Source organism: Microtus pennsylvanicus, chromosome 2, assembly GCF_037038515.1.
Source record: "Microtus pennsylvanicus isolate mMicPen1 chromosome 2, mMicPen1.hap1, whole genome shotgun sequence".
NCBI classification, from domain to species: Eukaryota; Metazoa; Chordata; class Mammalia; order Rodentia; family Cricetidae; genus Microtus; species Microtus pennsylvanicus.
In genome coordinates, this window is record NC_134580.1 from 143476218 (window position 1) to 143500833 (window position 24616).

Here is a 24616-nt window from a genome sequence, read left to right on the forward strand (position 1 = left end):
AGAAAAACCCCAGCACTGGGCTTCGGAGGAAACCCGATCTGTGACTTCGTGATCCTCCAAAAATTCACCAGCCCCATGAAGCGCTGAAGTTGCCCCTCCAACCACAGCCACATGGGGTGAAACGGAATCCCATGGAAAGATTTGACTTAAAAAAAAATTATGCAATGTTTGGGTGAAAAAAAAAGTGGGGAAGTAAAGGGAGGTATCAGAGAAGGGGTGAAACCCAACTCAACTTTTTCCCAGAGCCCAGCAGAGTTATTTCTGTCTTTTAATGATAGATTCCCCGTGGCTTCTAGGGTAGTTCTGAGAGGCGAGAAGGCGGGGCCCACTAGGTTATGTAACCCATTTAAAGTCGGAAATTAGCAAGGCCTGAATGAATCCTGTTACTGTATTCTGACTTCTGGAAAGCCTGGAGCCCGACAGTTCTATTTTGAGGTGAACCCATCCATCACTCCCAGGCCACCTCGAAAACACCACTGGGCCGCATGTCACCCTGCAAGGTTTCATAACAAAAACAGCTCAAGTACTCAGGGTATCGGAACATTGCGTCTCTAAACCAAATCGTTCCCAACAGGGAGTTGGCACGACCAGATGCCAGTTGCTCAAAAATGCAAATAGTTAATGCTAAATTAATATTCATCCCTTATACCTTCCCCTCCCCTTCCCAGCCATTTTGTTTAATGCTAAGCACAGCAAAATATTCTACTCAACAACATGAAAAGAAATCTGTTTTTAACGCAGCCTTTGGCTACGAAATAAATTCTGGAAGCCTGAAGGAAGCGTCTGGAACTCAGGCAGCTGCACGCAGGGTGTCCGGTGACTTTCGGTCCTCACATGCCCCCTGGTGGCTGAAATGTGCAGGGGCAGCCTGGGCAATAGCATCTCCCTCAAGGGAGTCCTGAGACCTAAGTGACAATTGCCACTCTGGTCTGAACATCTTAAGCGCCTGTGACCCCTTTGCCTAGGGCATCACCGTTCATGCCAATAGCTGAGCCATCGTTTTCTATGTGATTCATAGTGAAGGATGTCCTTCTCAGGGCCATGCCGCTGATTAAACTGTCTGCCCAGATGGGTGTTAGAACTTGTTTCCGCAGGTGGCATTTCTTACTGAAATACTGGTGGCCAAACAGCATGAGCCCATTAAATGAGGCTAAGTTCAGCAGCTTTATCATGGGAGCTTAGGTAACCTTGGTGTGGGGTGCCCTGTGTACCCTGACCTCCACACACAGGGAGTCAGAAACCCTGCTCACCAGCTGAGACAGATAATGGAGGATGTCTTCGCTAATGTCACACACCTCCCAGGGACAGTCTCCTTTGACCGAGGAGACTAGATTAAGCTTATGATATACCGTATTGTCTATAAACCTCCTCTGTCTGACAATGGAGGCATGTTCCCAAAGTTTCCATTCTTTGAAAAAAAAAAGCGAAAACCCTTCACGTCACCCATTAGAACTTTGACCTTTTCTCCATTTTTATCAATCAGGCTTAGGATTTTTGACAAGTCATACAGTGACTAACAGCATAGTAAGACCTGATAGGCACAGGACATGGTGGTGCACGCTTTTGATTCCAGCACTAGAAAAGCAGCAGGTGGATCTCTGAGTTCAAGGCCAGCCTGGTCTACAGAGCAAGTTCCAGGCCAGCCAGGACTATATAGCGAGACCCTGCCCAAGAAAAGGAATTGACAAGTGTTACCTGGTTGTTTCGTTTTTCTGAAATCAAAATAACCTATGTGTAGCTTTATGTACGCACTAGTATTTGCGTACAGGGGCATGTATATACAAGTGCATGTGTGTACGTGTGTGTGGAAGCCAGGAGTTGGTGTTGAGTGCCTTCCTCCCTGCTCTTCAGTTTTTGAGGCAGGGTCTCTCGCTGACTGCAGTAGACTGGCTGGCCAGTGAGGCCCAGGAAACTCTGTTTCAGAATCTCCAGTTTTGAGGTTACAGATGGGCACAACTGCAACTTTTATGTGGGCACTTAGGGTCTAACTCAGGTCCTCAAACTGGTGCAGCAGGTACTTGACTATGTCCCCAGACCCCCAAATGATTTGTAAGTGGGAAAAATTATGTGCCATGAAATAGGCAAACAAGAGTAGCATGATCGGACATGCCTGTGTTTCATCGCCCACATACAGTAAAATGGCCCCCAAAGGCAGAGAGAACACAAGCTTTATTAGACAGCAGTAACAGACCACGCTGGCAAACAAGGAGAGGGATTGCCCCAAAACCGAGCCAATCACGCATGTCATCACAGAACTGAGAATTTGAAGCATCTGGACATTCCTGCTAAGTAAATTAAAACATGCTGTGCTCAAGTGTCCCTACTCTGAAGACAATGTACTGGAGAGCACTGAGAGAGCATCACGCAGCTCTCTCTCTCTTCTCTCTCTCTCTCCCTCCCTCTCTCTCTCTCTCTCTCTCTCTCTCTCTCTCTCTCTCTCACGCACACACACAGAGTCCACCAAGGAAGGCGTGAGACTCCTGGGTAAGTGGGCTTGTGGCCTGCACGCTCACTGCTGCTATTCTATGTACCACACACCCATCTCATCCACAAACACAGCCGTCACTGACCCAGCCCAGCCTGCACTCAGAAAACCGCTCTAAGCACACAGGAACAGCAGGTGTAGGTGTGGGTGTCACACAGGAAAGGTCCCATTATGTGACTGGAGCATGTTTCTGGGGTTCCAGGCTGGAATGGTTGTACCTGGTTCGTTTCCCTCCACAAACACTAAAAAAAGAAATGGATGCAATTGTCGAAAATCGTCCAAGAAGATAAACCAACAAAAAGCTTCACAATAAAAGGACAAGAAACAAAACACACTGACTTACAAAGGCTCCCTCCTTTATTTTTCCTGTGAGAAGAGGTCTGAGGGAGATGGAATCTGTGTACGCTCATGGGGCTGCCCGTGGGTACACTGATCCACACACATCTGCGTGTCTCTGTGGTGGTCAGAGGTCAAACTCAGTGCCACCCACCCAGCTTTTTGAGGCAGAATCTCTCACTGGACCCTGGAACATGACCATTAGGGCTGGCTGGCCAGAGAGCACTGGGTCCCGCTGTCCCCAGTGCTGGGATCACAAGCTCACATTACCATGCCTGACTTTGTGTGCTGTGGCTCAAGCTCAGGTCGCACGCTGACCCACCCATTTCCCCAGCCAGAGGGTGAAACTTCAAAGAAATGAAAACTGAGTCTTTTGGGGATAGCGTTTACTGCTTTTCCAGAGGAGTCGTTTGGTTCCCAGATCCCATCTCATGGCTCACAACCATCTTTAATTCTAGCTTCAAGGGATCCAATAACTTTGGCCTCTGACATGTACCAGTATGTGCACGCGCGCGCGTGCGCATGCGCGCGCACACACACACACACACACACACTGTTGGCAATAATTTTGAAAAAGAAAACCAAATTTTTCTCTGAACACTGGAAATGGTATCACTGACCCACTCAAATCAAATGGCAAGAATAGTTAAAAATGAAAATAGCTATGGTGTGTGAATGTGTGTGTGCATGTATGCATATGTGTGCCATGGTGGACATGTGCAGGTCAGGGAACAACTTTTGGAGTTGTCCCTTCTTCCACGATGTGGGTCCCAGAGACCAAGCTCAGGGCATCATGATGGTTCAGCGCAGGCCCCTTCTGCTGAACCATCCCTCTGGCCCCAGCAGGTATCCTGGTTAAACTGGATGGTGCCGAAGAATGTGTGGGTCCCATCTGAAATTTCGGCAAAGGTTTAAGATGCTGTCCTTCTCTCCCACCTCCCATCACCCAGGAGACAAAACAAAGCAGAAAAAGAAAAGTGTGCAGAAAAAATAGGCATTAACTTTCCCATGGGCCCAAAATTCCAAACACAATAAAAGCTGGGCGATGGTGGTGCACACCTTTAATCCCAGCACTCAGAAAGCAGAGGCAGGCAGATCTCTGTGAATTCAAGGCCAACCTTGTCTATAGGGGGAGTTCCAGGACTGGCTCTATAGCTGAGAAACTGCCTCAAAAAACTAAAAGAGAAAAAAGAAAACTGTCTCTTAGACACCCCCCAGATTTCAGGACTAGGTAAATAGAGTTGTTGGCAGAGAGGCGACGGTGTGGACAGATGGAGGACCAGCACAGACAGCTCTCAAAGGACGACCCATCATCCCACCTCCACCTCACTCCCACTCCAGTGGGCTGGAGTCAGTCGGCTCCAAGCTCATGGTGCCCCAGGCAGATAGCGCCCCTGCTTGCCTAGCACAACAGTGACTAACATGTGCACAAGTGCTCAGACCACAGCTATGGGGTGGACAGAGAGGCTGTCTGCTCATCACATCTTAAAGGAGAAAGGGGAAATAAGAGAAACTAAAGGCAAACCTGCTTGCCACACCTGAGGCCATTATCAGAAGCCAGACAAATAACCCTTCCTCAGAGGAATAGCCTGGGCTGTCGGGGTGGAGCTATTGGTGTTCAAAGGGAGGTGACAAGGCCCTAAGATCTTCGGCTTCAAGTTAAATGCTCTGTTGGGTCCCTTGGAGTTCCCAGGTGAGGGCATCAGTGGGATGTTTTCAAGTGGACAGACCAAGGGAAAAGCCAAGAGTCCCACTCTCCTGTAGTGCCCAAGTGCTTTGGATTCTTGGTGGAAGCGGCAGTTAGAGGCATGTAGCAAAGGCTCATGGTCTCTTGGCCACTGCCTTTTGTGTTCTGAGAAACGAACATGACACCAAGTTTGCATGTGCCTGTCACTCAGGGACTCCCAGGGGGTAGTGTTGGCAAATTTAAGTCCCAGGATGGGTCGTCCTTCATGTTCTCGACTGCCTCCCCAGAGAACAAGAAGCTCATGGGGGAGTCTGTCCAGTACCTAAGGTTTCAGGCACGCCAAGGCATCATGAGTGAGACCCGAAGTGCCAACTCCACCCAAACGAGCAAGAGACCGGTCACCAGCTTTCTCCAACTCTCGGAGATCTGTCATTCTCTACATGTGGGGCTGGGCTCAGGTTTGCAAACACAGCACAGATTTATCTTAAGGCTTCCAGTTTCTCAGGGTGACTTCTGGAAGGAAAGGCCCAAGACACCGGGCAAGACCTCCTCCACCCTGAGACCTGGGGTTGATTCCATCTCTCTGAAACACTGGGGAGATGATCTTATTCCTAAACTGTTACTCGTGTGTCATGATCCAGCTTACCTGAACACCTCTGCGCTCAGAACAAAGGGCTGACACGGAGAGAACAACATGGGAGGAAGTCCAGAGACAACTGGAGGTTTTAAAAGACTAGCAAGACGCAAGGCCACATCTCCAAGGTGAAGCTGGCCACCCTGGCAGGAGCTGCTGCCCACAAAGGAGAAGTCTGGGAGAGGCCTCTGCCTGCCAGCTCGGTCCCTGGTAATCCCTCTTCTCAGGAAATGGGCTGTACCGGGGAAGAGAAGGTCCCAGGGCCCTGACCTCGCTGCCCTAGCTTCAGAATATGAGTCACGGCTGCCATCTTGACTAAACAACGAGCAGAGCTCTTACTGCGCTGTCGACACGTTAAAGAGCTGCGCAGCCTCGTACTTCCAGCTCTGCTTGAGGTGTCCAGGCCGGCCTTGACGGCACTGCCTGTCAGCAGTGGGGCCACTCCGCTGGGGCTGCTTTATGATGTGGCAGGCACAGGGAACTTAAGAGTGGCTGCAGGCAGGTTGTCAAAACAGATCAAGCCTAACATGCAGCCTCCAGCACCTGCTCCCCTCAGCCTTCCGCTAAAGCCTGGGGTCCCCGCAGCTCCACAGGTAGGGCTGTACAAAGGGACTCAGCCTCTCCCATCGAGAGGACTTGGATTCTTCAAATTGCATCCTCTTCCTTCCACAGGGACAGCTTTATATTTTTATTTTCCTTTCCTTTTCTCACGTGTGTATTGCAGCAGTCTTACTATGAACGGTGTGTGTGTGTGTGTGTGTGTGTGTGTGTGTGTGTGTGTGTGTCGCAGTCTTACTATAAACCCTGACTGACTTGATACTAAACAGTCAAGGATGCCCTCTGCCTCAGCCTCCTGAGTACTGGGATTCCAAGCACACACCATGCCCAACTTAAGAAATTTTTATTTTTCTGAAAACACTTTTTGTTGGTTGGTTTGTTTTTGAGATAGGGTCTATGTGGCCCTGGATTGTAGTCTTGGACTCTCAATGTTTGAACTGGCCTTAAACTCAAGAGGCTGTCTGCCTCTGCCTCCCAAGTGCTAGGATTAAAGGTGTGCGCCTTTTTAAGAACAAGAAAGATTTGAGGATGCATGTGTGATAAGACTATTTAAAAATAAAAAGCCTTGGGCAACCTTCAACTAGACAGAAACTTTATCACGTGACAACAGGTTCAAGCCATAAGGAAGCTTGCACAAACCCACACAAACCTCAGGTGAGCCACCAGGCCCCATCCCTTCACCCTCACTGCAGCACAGCACCCAAGGTTCCAACAGGTGCCCCTCTCAGGCCCCTCCCTCCCGTTCCGTCAGTGTCACAACCCTGTTAGGTGCCCAGTCTCGCCTCAGTGGAGCTGCATGTGCCAGCCATGACTGCAACTGTCCACCGGAGGCGGATCATGCACACAGGACTTGAATTCCTTCCCCTGGGCAAGCACAGACTGGAGTTTCCTGCTGCCGCCCTGCAGCTTACGACGTGAGCTTCGAGTAGCTGGGGGGAGAGAATCGTCTCCGCAGGTACTTGAGGACGTAGAGGGGGAGACAGCTGACCAGGGTGATGACAGACACCTTCCAGAGGAAGGACAGGGTGGCGATGAAGTAGACATCTGTAAGCAAGAAGATGGCCATGATGGCAGCATTTGCAGGACGGCCATGCGGCCACCAGAAGAGCGTGCTCTTTATTCCGTTCCCCATTCTCTTCTCACAGAGGGCACACCAGCGGTGTTTGTGGCCCTCATTTCCTCCCCTCTCCTACTGCCCCCCACATTTGGTGAAATGTTACTTTCAACAACTAGGAAAAGAACCTTCCAGAAAACATTCCCACAGGTGTTTTTGAGTCTAAATGACAACTGGAGTTTCTTCTAGGCCACAGAGCACAGAAAGTGACGTTCATTGCATGTCTCTGCTTCTCAGTGGCTGTTCAGATTCAATGAAACCCACAGAAAGTCAAGAGATGGACCCGTGGCCACAGGGCAAAGTGAGCAGAGACCACCTGTCAAAATCAGGCTTGCACTTGGGGCAGGGTGCTCTGTCCTGGGCTGGGGTAGTGAAGCCGCTGGGTAAGCCCTTGTCAGTCTTGAGGGAAGGAAGGAAGGAAGGAAGGAAGGAAGGAAGGAAGGAAGGAAGGAAGGAAGGAAGGAAGGAAGGAAGCACTTCCTGCAGCCTCCCCGCTCTCCCTGTACCACCTGTAAGTCTCTGAAGGGGTGGACGGCCCTGCTGCCAGGATTGCAGGAATGAAGGGCAGAGAAGCAGCCTGGGAGACTCAAGCTTCCCACCCCTGCCCCCACCCTAGCAGACTCGCCAGAGGATATCTGAGCACATTCAAACACAGACACATCGCTGATCTGACTACAGAGATCTAGAAGGCAGACTCTCTCTGCTGGCCTCCTAGGATGGCACAGGCCCTGGGCTGAGGAGACCAGTGGTAGAGGGACAAGGGGACCCAGCAGAGAAATAGGTGGCTGTTACAACAGAGTCTATTGCACAAGTGGGTGGAGGGGAGCTAGAAACAGGTCTGGGCCAGAATGGAGTCAGCCTGGTGGCTAGCCACACAGGGAGAAGGACCGGCTGAGTTGATGTGACTTCTGGATGCCTTAAAGCAAGTGTGAGGGTCAGTATAGGAGCAAACACAGGCTGGCCCTGGAGACAGACACAGACACACTCAAACCCATGCCTATGGCTAAGCCAAGAAGTAATGTGGGATTCCCCCCTCTGTATGCAGTGAATATGTTTTATTACCATTGGTTAATAATAAGAATAGAGCTTGGCAGGAAAACTAAACTGGATGCAGGGACAAAGAAGGCAGAGTCAGGGAGACGCCATGTAGTTGCTGAAGGAGACAAGACACCAGAACCTTACTGGTAGGCCAAAGCCTCGTAGTGATGCACAGATTAATAGAAATGGATTAATTTAAGATGTGAGGGCTAGCGAGGAATACATCTAAGCTATTGGCCAAACAGTGTTGTAATTAATATAGTTTCTGTGTGATTATTTGGGTCTGGGTGGCCGGGAAGTGAACGAGCAGTCTCCACTTACAAAGAAGTCACCCTGCCCCACATTTCCCGTCCCAGCTGTTCCCTCTCCCGTGCTGTCCCTGCTTCCCAATACTCTGGTCTGCAATCTCTTTCTGGTTCACTTCTCCCCACTGACTGCTTTACCCACTGTCTTCAGCCCCATGCTGTGTGATGGAGGAAGGTCATTGGCTAATAAAGGAACTGCCTTGGCCCATTTTATTGGTTAGAACATAGGTAGGTGGAGTAAACAGAACAAAATGCTGCGAGGAAGAGGAAGAGAGCTCAGACTCCACAGCTCTCCTCTCTGGAGCAGACGCCTCAGAGAGATGCCATGCCCCAGCTCCGACCCAGGATGGACTTAGGCTAGAATCTTCCCGGTAAGACCGGTGCTCACAGATTATTAGAGATGGGTTGATCGGGATATCAGAATTAGCCAGTAAGGGCTAGAGCTAAAGGGCCAAGCAGTGATTAAAAGAATACAGTGTCCGTGTAATTATTTCGGGGCAAAAGCTAGCCGAGCAGGCGGCTGGGGTGTTGGGGACGCAGCCCCGCCGCCCTTATTACTACAGCTGTGCCCCTTCCTCCCCACTCCCCCCATACTATCTAATCTGTGAGTTCCTACAGTATGGTTTCCCCAGGGTCTGCCTGGGTCCCTCACCTGACCTTGGTTCTCTCTCTGCAGTTTGGTCCTATCAGTCTTCTGTGGCCAAAGGATGCTTCTACATGTGTCCTGCACCCTCGAACCAGAAGGGTCAACTCCCTGCCATCCTGGCTCGGGACAGAGGCTACTGGTCTACCAAATGAGCCAACGCTAGGAGCAACTGTCACCTCTCAGCCAGCTATGACAGCCAGTAGTTCTCACGGAGCTTATGGTGTTCCCTATGGACTAGGGCAGAGGAGAGTGGACTGTCAGCCCAGCTCCCTGGGTGCTGATGGGCCACAGTGCACTCACGCTCAGACTGAACTTCTGACTGAGATTTCATGGGAACCAAGAAAGAGGTTCTGTGATCCCCCCAAAAAAGCAGAAGAAAGGAATAAAACTTTGCAAAGTCTGGCTTGGTGACAAGGCTTGTCCCAGGAAACTGCTTTGTTATTTATCCCTGAAGATGCTCCGCATCCCTGGGAGGTCACTGGAAAAGCCCAGCAAACCATGCACCCCCTTCATGCCTGGGAAGGGGACAGTGCCCAGGCTCTCAGCAGACAGACACCCACAAAGGCTTGGGTCCTTTTGAGAAATCAGTTTCCTGTTCCTAAACCTGCGCATACGCTCTGTACCTGCTGAGCAGCTCCCGCGGCCCAAGAACCTGGGCAGTAAGCACTGTGCACACAGTTGCTAGATCGGCTGCTGAGCAAACCAACTGGGGTATGGAGTCCACAGAGAAAGCAGCTCATTGTGCCTGGTGAAATCATGCAGGATTCCTCCTTCCTAAGTCAGCCAGCACTGCAGAGTTTAAAACAGACAGCTGCCAGATGTGGTGGTGCACGCCTTTAATCTCAGCACTTGGGAGACAGGGGCAAGTGGATCTCTATAGCTTGAGGCCAGCCTGGCATATGCGGTGAGACTCTGTCTCAAATCAAGTAAAACAAAGAGGACACTGTGTCCTGGGGCTGGGGCTCGGGCTCAGGGTCTTACCGATGAATTCGTGGAGGAACACCAGGGAGGCGATGTAGCAGGCCAGGCTGAGCAGCTCGGCCACGGTCATGAGCCAGTGCCACGTCTGGATGGTGAGCGCCACCATCAGCAGCTCGGTGAGGATGAGTGACGTGAAGGAGATGGCCACAATGTGCACGAACTCCGACTCAAACAGCAGTAATGCACCGTACATGATGGTGCTCCCTGCAAACACCAGAAACACCTGAGACAACACGTCATACATACATGACGGTGCTCCCTGCAAACACCAGAAACACCTGAGATAACGCATCATACATACATGATGATGCTCCCTGCAAACACCAGAAACACCTGAGATGACCCCATACATGACAGTGCTCCCTGCAAACACCAGAAACACCTGAGGCGACCCCATACATGACAGTGCTCCCTGAAAACTCCAGAAACACCTGAGACACACCTGCTGCCCATTCATCACCTGGGCAATCCCTGGGGTGTCTTAGTCTCTGCATACGTATACGAGGTGCCTTAGGCCAAGTCTACACAGGATGTCCATTTATCTTACACAACACTCAGCCGAAGGCCATTTACACCATGTGATAGTGTTTCTGTGCCCTGTGTCCCACCAGGTCAGGACTCGAAACCTTTTGCGTTTTTGAACATTTTGGACTAGGAAAAATGGACCTGACCTCCTAGAATTCCCTCTGGCTTTGCCAGCAGGATAAGCAACCAAACCGTACTGTAGAACCCTTCTGTGCACACTGTGGAACCCCGCTGTGCACTGTAGAACCCCGCTGTGCGTGCTGTGGAACCCCCCCCCCGCTGTGCGCGCTGTAGAACCCCACTGTGCGCACTGTGGAATCCTGCTGTGCACTGTAGAACCCCGCTGTGCACATGAAACCCTGCTGTGCACACTGTGGAACCCCGCTGTGCACTGTAGAACCCCGCTGTGCACACTGTAGAACCCTGCTGTGCACACTGTGGAACCCCGCTGTGCACACTGTAGAACCCCGCTGTGCACACTGTAGAACCCCGCTGTGCACTGTGGAACCCCGCTGTGCGCACTGTGGAACCCCGCTGTGCAACCCCGCTGTGCACTGTGGAACCCCGCTGTGCACTGTAGAACCCCCACTGTGCACACTGTAGAACCCTGCTGTGCCTCAGGCACCATTACATTCCCTGTACAAACTTAGGTCCTATTTTCTCTAGGTAACCCTTTCCCTGCCCCCTCCCACAAAGGTCAATGTTAAAGCATAGGAAGAGCAGGCATTTCCCTCACCCCAACCTCACCTTGATAGATACTGATTAACACCCAAATTAAGAACGTCTTGTAGGACAGCGGCCGCCCCTAGATAAAAAACAGAAAGACCAGGTCATTGCCGAGGCTGGAGGCTCACTGCTATCAGCTTTGTTGGGACTCTTTCCACTGACCACTGCCAGTCTTTATCACAAACATCCACAAAGAGCCCCCCACATCTGACTGTGGACAGCCCAGAGTGGATATATGCCTGTCTTCTAAGCTACTCTGAGGACACTAAAACAGGAGGAAGATAGGTTCAAGGCTGGCCTAGGATTCAGAGTGAGTTCAAGACTACCCTTGGCAACTTAGTGAGACCACTGGGAAATAAAAGGACAAAGAAAGTCAGGGTAGTACACGCCTTTAACCTCGGGGTTCAGGAGGCAGAGGCAGGTGGGTATCTGTGAGTTCCAGGCTAGCCGGGAATGTAGTTCAGTGGTAGAATGCTTTCCTAACAAGCACATGACCCTGGGCTTACACAAAACAAAACAAAAACAGCAAAAGGGAAATCCCACACATGCAGAGGAAAGCCCCTGCCTCTGGCAGCACGGAGTCAGGACTCCTGCAGGAGCACAGTCCGCGGGTGCAGAGCAGACCAGTGACTTCTCAGAAACCACTTCTGTTTGCAGTCCGCACCAGCCCTCCCACCCTCCGCCTCCAAAGGCAGGCATAACTCCCCCCTTCTTTCCCCCAAAGAAAGACAGGAGGAGCATGTGAGAAATGAACGGAGAAAAGAAGGGAGAGGTGGGGGGTAACGGAGTGGAAGTCGGGGAGGGCTAGAGAACCTTGAGGAGGTCCTTGTAGAGCTCAGGATACAACATGGCGACTTCTGACTTCACGTCTTTGTCCAAAACCAGGGAGAACACGGGAAACATGGTGTAGATGGTAGAATACCTGAGGGGGATGGCCACCGTCAGGGACTGCTCGTTATCCCAGCCTCTGCAGTCCAACCTCCCTCCTGCTCACCTGCTTACTGTACCCATCATGCACCAGGCCCAGCGCTTAGCACTAAGACTCCAGATATAAAACAGAGGTGAGCATCTGCCCTCGAGGGCTCTTGTGTTAGTCTCCACATCAAGGAATGTTAAAGACCAGTGCCAAAGAGGAGGGCAGAATGGGGAAGAGGGAAAAAATGTGTGTGTGTGTGTGTACATGTGTGTATGTGTGTGTGTTCATGTGTGTATGGCGTGGGGCATAGACTCAGGAAGTCAGCAGGAATGGGCATTTCTGTGGACACCCAAAGAGGAGTTGCTGGGCCAATCTGGAAGCTCACACCAGGTACAAGCAACACCTGGTACAAAGGCCCTGAAGCGAAGATGCAGCTGTCATAAAGACAGAGAGTAGCCAGGACGGCCAGGGCTGCAGGTAACAAGGGCAGATTGTAGGCCCATACTATGTTGTGACATGTCCTGTCACATGTCTGGACGAGGGGACACTGTTTTCCAACTGGAAACAGGTAGCAACCAGTGTTTACTTTCAGACTGACCCAACCAGCAGACACAGCAAGGAAGAGGGCTCTGCTGCAGTCCCTGGTCTGGCCCATCTGTCTCCCTGTTCTTTTTAAGTGGAATTGGGCTCTCGTACCTAGGATTGTGGAGCCACCTGCCATGTGCCTGAGTAAGAAGAAGCTTGGGGACTCTCTCGCAGGCCAGGAACAGAGGTGGTGCCAATGGGAGCCAATGTACCATCAACACTTTGTACGCTGTGCAAGGCCCTGAACCCCAGCATCCTCCTGGGCTCAGCTCCAACCAAAAGGACAGACTGCAAATGCTTCCCCTATCCCAACACCCCAGTAGGGTCACCTCAGACTCTCTGAGTCTGTTGAGTTTGTTCAGCTTCAGGTCCCAATGACCACAGGCTAGGGTACAGGGGGTGATTGCCTCCCCCATCTTGTGAGGGTGCTTCAAAGTCTTGCCAATTCAAGGAGGCTCAAAACATGCCTTTAAGCCAGAAGCCAAGGTGCCAAGGACACTTCTGATGTCTCTCCTCCCTGTGATGTTTCTCGGGATGCCATAAAAAGTGAGCAGCTTCTCCGCGGTGACTTACCCGATGATCAGGAACCCTTGGTAGAGAGGAACGGATGCGAAGTAGAACACAGAGGAGAAGACAGCCTGCATGAAGGAGGGAGGGGGTGTCACCGAGAGTCACAGCACAGCCCCTACCCCGCAGATGCCATACGCCCTGTGCAGGGGTTCCTGCAGCCTTCACGAATGCCCTAGGAAACTAGGACCATTGAGATACAGGTAAGGCCATCAAGACCCAGAGAGGGTCAGGGGCTGGCCTGAGACCACACAGTTCATTCACGACAAGGCCAGTAGTGAGTGTCCACAGTCAAGTTCAGCCTCTTGTGTGAACAGCTCACCCTGTGTAGTGGGGTTGGAAAGGCTTCACACCCAGGTCCTGAAACCACTCATGTTTTACACAATGAGAAACTGTAGGGCCCTTTGGGATTCAAGTCCACCCCTACCTAAGGAGCCTACACTCCCAACAGCTCCGAATTACACCTCGCCAGGTATACACCCTGACAGCACACTGTAGGTCCAGAAACCAAGCTGGGGACACAGCTACCAGTGTTTCCACACTGGCCACCTTAAAGACCAGGATAGAAGACAGTACAGTTTGAAATTCGGGTGGGAAGATCTATTTTTGCAATGTTCTGGATCAAACTGAGGACCCTGCACCTACTGGGTGAGCAAGCTGCCACTGAGCTGTGCCCTGGGGCCATACATTGGGGGGGGGGGGTTCTTTGTTTCTTTGTTTTGAGACAGGGTTTCTCTAGTAGCTCTGGCTATCCTGAAACTAACTTTGTAGACCAGGTTGTCCTTGAACTCAGAGATCTGCCTGCTTCTAACTCCCAAATGCTGGAATTAAAGACGTGTGCCACCAGTGCCCAGTGAGAATTTTTCCCAAAGCATGTGACAAGTTAGTGTTTCAGTGAGAAAGGCAGTAAGGGTTCTGCCAGCTCTCACTTAAGTCTCTGCTTCTACTGCTGGAAAGCAGAGCATACTAGGAAGGCCTGGTAAGGAAGACAAGTACTGATGCTTCCCAAATCCTAACACCTACAGATTTGTGGAGGGACTGTGGCTCCCAAGCTCTTTCCCCTAACGTAAACCCAGGGAATGCTAGGAGAGCCAAGTGAAGGCTTTCTGTAAAAACGTAGCTGAGCCAGGTGTAATGGCACACACCTGCTGTCCCAGTAGTTCTGAAGTGGAGGTGGGTAGACCAAGGGTTCAAGGTCAATCTTAGCTACACAGGGAGTTTGAGGCCAGCCTGAGATACATTAGACCAAGGATCAAAAATGAAACAGATCAAAAACACTAAACCAAAATTAAAAAAAAAAAAAATCCTAAACATCAAGAGAAGTTGGATCTCGCAGCAACTGGGAAGGCAGAGAGCCCCTCCCTACACCTGTACTCCTCCCCACACCTGCGCTCCTCCCCACACCTGGGCTCCTCCCCACACCTGGGCTCCTCCCCACACCTGGGCTCCTCCCCACACCTGCGCTCCTCCCCACACCTGCACTCCTCCCCACACCTGGGCTCCTCCCCACACCTGGACTCCTCCCCACACCTGCGCTCCTCCCCACACCCGCGCTCCTCCCCACACCCGCGCTCCTCCCCACACCTGCGCTTCTCCCCACACCTGGGCTCATCCCCACACCTGCACTCCTCCCCACACTTGTGCTCCTCCCTACACCTGCACTCCTCCTTACACCTGTGGCATGCACAGTGACAGCATGCCATGAGCCTGCTTGCTAACGGCTTCTCGTCCAGCTGCACCAACGTGCAGAATAGGGCTTATTTTTCAAATCACCATCAGAACCCTTTCCCGTAGAGGGGCCCCTTTACACTGACCATACAGCCTGCATCTACACACGGGCGCATCACAGGAAGTGAACACAACCTGTCTGGTTCATCAGAGATCATCATGTCAAGGTGCAATCTTAGAGACCAGGGTTAAAGATCCTCAGAGGCACAAGGAACAAGGCCAACCTCACTCCAGAACCTTCTGGAACCTTTGAGTAGATATCAATGGGAATGGCAGCTCATCTGCCTGCTTTTGTGCGTGTGCCCAGGGACAAGATCATTAATCTCCCTCCCAGTGATTAAAACCACAGCATGGCCTGGTCCCATCAGTGAATTAGCATAACGGTCTGATGATGGATTAACATAAATTAAAAGTGCAGATGCAGTCTGATGATCGGCAGCAGCTGTGCAGCTTGTCTCCCTCAACAGGCCCGAGAGGCCGACAGGAACGCATCCTCCACGCGGTGAGCGGCCGTGCACATCTGGCTACAGCTTTCCTAAGAATGTTTACACTGGTGCACGTGTGCACGTGCCGTGTGCTTTCCACAGCGCTCGAATGGAGGTCAGAGAGCAGCTGGCGGGAGCCGGTTCTTCCGGCCTACCATATGGGATCCGGAACTGAACTCAGGGTATCAGGCCTGGCAGCAAGCGCCTTCACCCACTCAGCCATCTCAGCGGCCTGCCTCTGTTCATGAGACGGTGGTGAAGATGCCTTCAACTTGAATCCTCGTTTTCCAAGTGCCAAGTTCAAGGTCAAGGCAGATCCCACCAGGTCATTTCACAGGTGGAAAGGTCAGCCTGGAGTCAGGGAACAGTGTGTGCACGGGCTTCACAGGTCCTCAGTGATACAGGCGAAAAGTGATAAGAATCAAGTGTTCTCATCACCGAACTCAAGTACTTCACCCTGAGGCCTGTGGAGAGGCTACGGTGGGAAACAAAAGCCTGGGCCAGGAGTGCACTGCCTTCTGCAAGCTGAAACTGCATCAGTCCCTTTCCAGCGAGGTTTGACTCTGATGGGCAGGCCACGCTGCAGTTCCCTGCGATGATCGCACTCTGATTCAACCTCAACCTTTCCACCTGTAAAATGGGCTCAGGCTGTAGTGTGAGGCAGACAGGAGATGCTGACTACATTACAAGCATTGAGCCAAGGTCTAGGATACACTCAAGACACGTGAGTTAACACCAGGTGTGTGGCGCATGACTACTCCCAGCACTTGACGATCACACGCTTGCACACATACCAGCCTGGATCGCTTAACAAGTGCCTGTCTCACACACATATTTATTCCTCTGCTGTGGCTGCCACCTCTTGGCCCTTGTCTGCACAAAAAAAAAAAAAAAAAAAAAAAAAAAAAAAAAAAACAGGAGCTGGAATGTTCGTTTGGCCCTAACCCTGCCTCTTCCGGGGAACCCATGATGAGACGGAAGAACTTAGCTAGGGGCTGTCAGCTGGGATTTGGTCAGAGACTTAAACTGGCCAGGTGGGGTCCAACTGCTGGGATTTTCCATGACAACGACTGTCCTAAGCACCCGGGCACAGGGCTAACTACCACTCACCTAGAAAGTACGCCCACTTACACCGAGGCAGAGCTACATATGCCCAGGTGCACACATAAATGCCCACCTGGAAAGCATACCTGTGTGCACCTGTAAGAGGTGCCAGCTGCCTGCCACGCCCAAACGGCCCTGTGAGAGGCACTAGCTGCCACCCACCTGCACGGTGTACCTGCCTTGCCCACATACACCTGTAAGAAGGTCAGTTGCCGCCCTCCTGCACACTGTTTGCACCTGGGAAAGGCGCCCGTTGCTTGCCTGCCTGGGTGGTGCACCCATGTGTACCGGTACCTGCGTGGTGTGTCTGTGCCTACTCTCTGCTATGAAGAGGTGACTCTCTGAGAGGTCCCCGCGGCTGCACACCTGCATGGTGCTGATGCAGAGGCTCCTGTGGATCACAAACTGGCTGAGGGCTGCCGAGCGCTTGTAGCTGTTCCGACCGTGCACCATGAGTAACCGGCCAAGATGCTTGAACTGGGTGATAGAGAAGTCCGCAGCCAGAGACGCCTGCTTTCCTTCCTGCAATGCGCACACAGAGGTCAGGGAGCAAGTCTCTTGTTAATTGAAACAACAAGACATGACAAGGAGACCTTTGAAGACATTCAATAACGAGACTTTGGTTTCAGGCTACACACAGTTGGTGGTCCAAGTCAAATTGGATTTAAGAAGAGGAATTTACTTAAATAAAAACCACACTAAATCAGAGATAGTTGTAACGTGGAGGTCAGAGGAGGCTGGTATTAAGTTCTCTCCCACTCCCAGTGTTTATGAGAAGCAAAAAATCATCCATAGGAGCTTTATAACACTTGAAGGCCCTGAAGGGTTAAACACGGGCGAAGTCTGATGCAGTCACAGTGTAGAACATTCCTGAACGTTCTGCATGCTCACGCTGCACCCACACGGTGGCATGCATGCTTTCAAAGGCATTTGACTGGCACGACTGAGAGATGGACATCAGCATCTACTGGTGTGACCCTGAGGATACAAATCCCCCTGGAACACTCTTGCCACACAGGCTGCTCAGAGTGCACTGACCCAAGGACCCGCTGACATTCCTAGTACTTCAACAATATCAGTGGAGGGCCGGCAGGATGGTTCAGCAGGTAAAGCTCTTGCTGCCAAGCCTGATGACCTGAGATCAAGCCCCAGGACCCACATGAGTCTCACCAAGGGTCCTCTGACTTCCTCATGAGCACTGGGCCATGCACAGACAGCACTCACATTCAAATACATAAATAAATGTAATATATATCTCAATGGCACAAATACCAAACACGCCTAAAAAAAAGATCAGAGAAGTGTTTTACATTATAGAAGATTAAAGAGACACAAGCGCACGCTAATGAAGGAAATTCGGGGTCCTTGATTATTTCCTGGGGCTTCTTTTGTTCTTAAGCTACAAAGACATTTTGGGGACAATCGGGCAAAATGCCCATGTATCATTAGGTCAGCATTACATCTGGGACAGGAGTGGGAGGAGGTCCAGCTGCTGTGCTGATGCAGGGAGATGCTGCTTCTTAAGGACCCTGGGAAGTATTTACCATGAACTGTGTGCCCAGAGGGAGAGAAAGCGGAAGTCAGCAGGTGAGAGGAAGGGAAGGCTGATGGAGCTCACTGCCAGAAAAACATTATATATATAACATATAGTGTGTGTGTGTGTGTGTGTGTGTGCTACACCGACACAGGGCCTCACTGACCCAGAAGCTTGCAGGCTCAGCTGGTGGTCCAGTGAGCTCTCAGGATCCACCTGCCTCCATCCCCCGATGTTAGATTACGCCCAGCGTTTTAGGTAGGTGCAGGGGATTTGAACTCAGGTCCTCATGTTTGTACCACAAGTGTTTATTATACTCACTGAGCCACATCCCCAGTTCAAGATGACATTTTTTTTTCAAAATAGAAAGTTACAGTGCTTGTGGCTTTGCTGAACTGGAGACAAAGACTTAGAGCCGGGCACAAAAGCCAATCCTTGTTGTTCAGCATGAGTTCTAAAGAAATGGGAGGCTGAGGGCAATTCAAAGAGATGACGGCCTTGATAAGGAGGTTGGTCCTAAGAATGGAGTTGATGATTTAAAAGCATGGTTAATAAGAGATTTAGAAAAAAGAGGAAGGGTTAGAAGTGACCGCTGCCCCTGTTTCTGATGAAGAAAGGAATCCAAGATGTAACAGATTTAAGCAAGCTGTATGACAGAGTGTGTGGTATGTTTTTAATTTGAAAGAATACATGAAAATAATATATATACATGGACAAAATATGTGTAGATGGTATCTATAACAAAAGCACACACACCCAAAACCATAATGCCCAGAAAAGAATTTCGGAAGATTCCCCAATGTCACTAGCTTGGTGCGGCTAAGAGGCAAGCTGGGCGTGACTTACACGATTTATTTCTGCTGTGGCAAGCATTCACTACTGTCATAAGCTAAAACCCAAGGACTCACGAGATAACTTTTTTTTTTTTTTTTTTTTTTTTTTTTTTTAGTTTTTCGAGACAGGGTTTCTCTGCGGCTTTGGAGCCTGTCCTGGCACTAGCTCTTGTAGACCAGGCTGGCCTCGAACTCATAGAGATCTGCCTGCCTCTGCCTCCCGAGTACTGGAATTAAAGGCGTGCGCCACTACCGCCCGGCTTCACGAGAGAATTTTTAACAGAAGGGAAAACATCCCCTTTGTAGATAGCGACCTATAAAATGCTTGCTAAACTCCAAGCAATCCTTCGAGATTTGCTTTATCTTTAATTCTGAGTGTCTATGCATGGGGGTGGGCATGCACGGGAATGCATGTGCCCGTGAGGCCAGAAGAGGACTGCGGACCCCTTGGAGTGCCTGTGGGTGTGAGGGGCTGGATGCGGAGCTGGGGACCAAACTCCAGTCCCCTGCAACAGCAGCACTCAGACCACTGAGCACCTTTCTGGCCCCTGTCTCCCCCCCAGCCGCCACCACCTTTCTGGTTTTCCGAGGCAGGGTCTTGTTCCGTGAGCTGGGGCTGGCTGGGCTGGAACTACACAATCCTCTCGCATCTACTTCTTCATGAGCACTGGAATTAGAGGCCAGAGCCACCACTGCTGGCTCAGCTGTGCTTCTTAAAACCTACACCTAAAGGAATCCGCACAGATTCTGGAAGCAAAGTCTCACCCAGGAACCACAGCACAGTATGGTGGTACAAGCCTCAAGGAGGCAGGAGGGACAGGGTCAGGGTCATCCTCAGCTGTGAATCAAGTTCCAGACCAGCCTGGGAAACGTGGAGAGAGAGAGGGAGAAAAAGGGAGAGAGGTGGGGGGGCAGGGGGAGAAGAAAGAAACAAAAAGAAAAAACTAGAAACTCCAACCGAGGGGAAGAACTGTGTGCACACACTCACCTTGCCCTCCACGCCCACACCACAGTCCGATTCCTGGATCATGCTGACGTCATTGCCCCCGTCACCTGCGGAGCACACAGCAGAGAGGAGATTAGGAATGTGGGGACAGTGAGAGGTGGCTCACAATGGCAGTCTCAGAGAAACCATCCATGCCTTGCTCTTCACTCTGTGCCAGCCATCCTCAAAGGAGGCAGCTGATGCGTGCTGGAGACCAGGTGGCTCGCCAGGGTCAAATGCTGAGCTGTCACAGAGGCCAGCATCTACAACCTCTTCTCAAGAGCCCCTACAGGACATGGACGTCCTGAGGACCCTGTGGCCAGCACACCTCATACTTTAATCCTTCAACACCCAGGCGAGGAGGCCACCACCATTGTCTCCATCCGGCTGAGGTGCAAATGTAGGCCCAGAGGGAAAGGGAGCCGCCACCCATGATAACCAGTCAGTGACCACTTGGTTGAAAAACTTGAACACAGATCTGAACCTCAGCATGGGGTCTTCAATCCTCTGGAATGCCATGGCTATCAGCCACAGGCCAAGAAGAAAGGACCCTTCCCTTTAGGCATGCTTGTCTCCTCTCTCTCAAGGGAGGGGAGGTGAGCAACCATAGCATCCTCTTGGCCTGAGTCAAGAGGCCTGGGAAATCTGAACACACAGCAGCAGGACTCTAAGGTACTTGTCAAGTCAGTTCAGAGCATCTGCAGGGCAGAGCACAAGCAGACAGGGCCAGCAGGACAGGGCCTCCAGCAAGTCTGACCACTCCCAGCGACGCCTCCTTCCACCAAGGCGAGCTTACCCACTGCGCAGGTGAGCTTTCCAGTGCGTTCCTGGAGCAGCCGCACGATCTGGGCCTTCTGGGTAGGGGCACAACGGCAGCACACAACAGCTGGGCACTGGCAGGCCAGCTCCATGAACTCATACTCATAGTACTTGAGGCAAACCTGGGGCAGGGGGTGGGGGAGGTGGGCAGCATCAGCCAATGCCACCCCCTCCCTGCAACCCAAAGCAGGAAGAGGTACCCTACCCATAAGTTCCCAGCACTGACCTCCAGAGAGTCTCCAGAGATGACCAGGGCACAATCATGCTTCCTGCGGAAGGCATTCAGCTCAAGGTGTGCTTCCCCACGGTTGGTCACCTGAAAGGGTACAGGGACAGAGAAGGCCTGGCTCTCTGGAAATGGCAGATGGCATGATGAACTCTGGCCTCCTGCAGCTTATGTGAACAGGTCCTTCCCCTCCCGTCACCAGTCTTTGGATAAAGGATGCTGTGGGCCAGGGAGACTGTATGACATTCATTCCTTTCCGTTTCCCATGGACTAAAACGGGCACACAGTCAGGGCTGGGCAGGCACCATGGAGACCTCTCGCATTTACTCTCAATAATGCAGCCAGGAGACCAAAGCTTGGAGGGGTTCCTTAGCCTGGAGCAGGGTCACCAGAGTCCTGGAGGGCAGCCTGGGGACCAGGCAACTATACCACCTTTCTGTACAGGTACTGCTATAGGCTTATGCATTGTGCTTGACTGTTGGTGATGCCAACTTTCTTCTGCTCCCCAAAGGAGAACACAACCACCAAAAAGGATCAGAGCACAGCATGAGCTCAAGGCTATGTAAAGGAGTTCCTTGACACTAGCTGAAGGGATTGTCCGTTGGGACCCCTAGCCCTTCAGTAACCTACGCAACCACCTGAGGTCACCAACGCTGCCCTCCTCCCTTCAGAGGCCCATTCCAGGCTACGGGTTACAGGACAAATGCAAACACCACCCTGCATGGCCCCAGCAGGATGCTTTACCAGCCGGAAAACATGAATGTCTTGGTTTCTGGTCACCAGATGTGCGTTCTTGGCTGTGCACGTGGCTGTCTCCAGCTTGTCCCCTGTTAGCATCCAAACCTGAAATCACAGCAGGAAAGCAGTCCTGAGTGCTGGGCTCTCAAGATGCCCTGCCCCTAGGGTCAGTGAGGCTCTTGAGAACTCGTAGTCCCTGTGATTCCAGGGAGAGCCCAGCATGGGGTTTAGTGGCTACTAATAGTGGTAGCAAAAGCCGACTGTTCGCCAGAGAAAAATCGGGCTGAATGGGATGTGGTAGGGCACAACTTTAATCCTAGCACTCAGGAGGCAGAAGCAGGAGGATTGTTATGAACTGGAGGCTAGCCTAGGCTACATATCAAGAACTCCCCCAAAACAATAAAATAAAAAACAATAATAAGCAGATATGGTGATACATGCCTGTAATCCCAGCAGTCAGGACTGAGGCAGGAGGGTTGTGAGATCAAGACCACCCTGGGCTACATCTCAAGATACTACCTCGAAAAGCAAAACAAATGAAGCACCATGCTCTGCAGTAGCTGAGTGGCTGCCAGTAAAGAGCAGTGAGACGCAAGCAGAGAGACCTAAGTTCTGGAAGCCACGGCGGGACTATCTGTGTCCCATGGAGCCTGTGTCTCTCACAGAACGACAAGAGGGATCAGAGGTGGCACCTGAGACCCTGAGGCTCCATACAGGGTCTCAATCATGCAGGTCATGGTCCTAATCCCGCATACGAATGAGCAGAGCTGAGGCTCAAGTCACTCTCCTACACGTGTGACCAGCCTTCTTGGCTCAGTGTGACGTCAGCACCCAGCACACTCTAATCAGCAGGGAGCCCTGTGGTGGGCACACCCACCACTGTCAGTCACACATGGCACTTACTAACGGAACATGTGAAAAACAACACACACTTAGATGGTGTGCTTTGCCCGTTAGAGCACACTTTAAACTTCACACAAAGTTGACTGTCTAGCCAGAGGTAGTAGCTTCATCCATCTCCTGTGTATGTGTACTAACAGGCTACGGAGATGGCTGAGCTGGGTAAAGGCATTTGCAGCATCAGCATGAACACCCACATCGGAAGCCATGTGTGTCATGCATGCCTACAACCTCAGGGTTGGGGTCAGGGGAGCTGCAGGGACAAGGAGGGAGGGGCGCTGGGCTTGTGGGCAGTCAGCCTCGCTCCAGGTTCAGAGAGAGACCCTGTCTCTCGAGGGAGGAAGGGAGGGAGGGAGGGAGGGAGGGAGGGAGGGAGGGAGGGAGGGAGGGAAAGAGGGAGAGAGAAAGAGACAGAGAGGAGACAGACAGACAGACAGACAGGTTAAAAGCACAGGGTGTGCTCAGTGGTAGAGTGCTTGCCTGCCATGCACAGAGATCTGGGTCCCATCCCCAGTACAGCATAAAAAAAACAGAACCACAACCATAATCCCAGCACTCAGGAGATGAAAGCAGTACAATTAGGAGTTTGAGGACAGCCTGAGCTACACATGCAAGTCCTCAGCCTTCAGAACCCAGCATCACTGGTCCTCAGACGCCCTCTACTGGCCCCGCAGAGAAACCGTCTGGATTGCTTCCACCCCAACAGCAGATTAATACAGAAGTCTCTCTACTTCCCCAATGGGGTGGCTGTCCCTTTCTTACAGGGCCAGAGCAACTGATAGTCGCTAGCCAGTCACTCAACCAAATCACATGGTGCAGTGGGACCCAGGGCTGTTCTGAGTGACTGGAAGATACATACCCCTGACCTTCAGAGAGCTAGCCATGTGAGGAGGTAGCCAGGAAAAGCAGTCACTTAAGATGGTTTCCCAAACCAGGCCTTCTGAGGTGGGGCACCCTTCCCAAGCCAGGCCTTCTGAGGTAGGGTACCCTAGGGTGCCCTTTCCAAGACAGGCCATCTGAAGTGGGACACCCTGGGGTCCCCTTCCCAAGCCAGGCCTTTTGAAGTGGGGCAACCTGGTGTCCCCTACTCCTTCCACTTCTTCCTTTTGCGGACAGGCTCTCACTATATCCCAGGCTGACCCTGAACTTGAGATCCTATCACTGACTCCCACATGCCGAGATTATGAGGCACCTCACCCAGCCTTACACACTCAATGTCTCCCCTACAGTCCTACCTTGATGCCGGCATTGCGCAGCGTCTCCAGCGTGGGCCTGACGTCGGCCTGTAGTTGGTCCTCCACACCAGTCAGACACAGCAGCTCCATCTCCATCTCCAGGCTCTCGATCACTGTGGCCACCTTGAGCGAACGGTCATGCACACTGAGCTTGGCTTGGACATAGCGGGCCTGGGGAATGACAGAGACAAGTCAGGGGGTGGAGAGATGAGGTGAGGCCGTCACCCCAACACACTGCCCAGGTCAGCTGGGCCTCCCAAACCCCGCTTCTGAAGATAACTGACTCCAATCTGACCCTATTTATTCCCTCTTTATCTGGTAGTGAAACCGAAGGGAAGCTGGTGGAACTGCGGGAACAGTCACAGCAGGCACCCATGAAAGAAACCTGATCCTAAAGTCTTACAAACACCTGGGGCACATCAGAGGCACAGGGCCAAGCCAACTGCTGGGGAGCTGGCAAGGATCCTAGAGATCTGTCCCTCAACTACATGCACCCTGGCACTCATACATGTCAGCCTTGTACCAGGGACACAGGCATCAGGCAGACAAGGTCCTTCCGTGGGGAGCATAGTCAATGGGGTGAGAAAACCACAAGTAGATTGGATTGGAGCACAACTCTAACCTATTTTATAGCTCAAAACTAGCTGGGTGGCTCATGTCAGTCACCTCAGCACTCAGGAAGCTGAGGCAGGAGGATTCCAGGCAAGCCTGGGCTACAAGCAAAATCTTGTCTCAAAACAGCAGCAAAACAGCTAGAGAGAGATGGGATAGGGGTGTGGAAGTGATTTAGTTCGAATCTTCCTAGAGTAGGTGACAAAGAAGGTGAGTCACGTGGGAGATTGTGGAAATGACAGGTAGTGTGGGAGACGTCTTGGAGAGGCCACACGTGAGCGTGAAGTGGGAGGTGGGCAATGGAGCGAGCGCCA

At 51.7% G+C, this 24616-nt stretch overlaps 1 protein-coding gene across 4 annotated transcripts in view; it reads right to left on the minus strand.

The window, feature by feature from the left end:
* Nucleotides 1–2150: 2150 nt before the first annotated feature.
* The window catches only part of Atp9a (ATPase phospholipid transporting 9A (putative)), a 105180-nt gene continuing 82714 nt past the window's right edge, over nt 2151–24616 (minus strand). For all 4 annotated transcript variants that reach the window (XM_075963164.1, XM_075963162.1, XM_075963163.1 and 1 more), the window contains exons 18-28: nt 23691–23861; nt 21562–21660; nt 20818–20907; nt 20569–20713; nt 19776–19840; nt 16787–16942; nt 13110–13174; nt 11849–11957; nt 11057–11114; nt 9785–9988; nt 2151–6744 (exon numbers count right to left, since the gene is read on the minus strand). In XM_075963164.1, coding sequence (XP_075819279.1) covers nt 6608–6744; nt 9785–9988; nt 11057–11114; nt 11849–11957; nt 13110–13174; nt 16787–16942; nt 19776–19840; nt 20569–20713; nt 20818–20907; nt 21562–21660; nt 23691–23861 — 1299 coding nt within the window. In that variant the 3' untranslated portion in view covers nt 2151–6607. The remainder of the gene's footprint in view (nt 6745–9784; nt 9989–11056; nt 11115–11848; nt 11958–13109; nt 13175–16786; nt 16943–19775; nt 19841–20568; nt 20714–20817; nt 20908–21561; nt 21661–23690; nt 23862–24616) is intronic.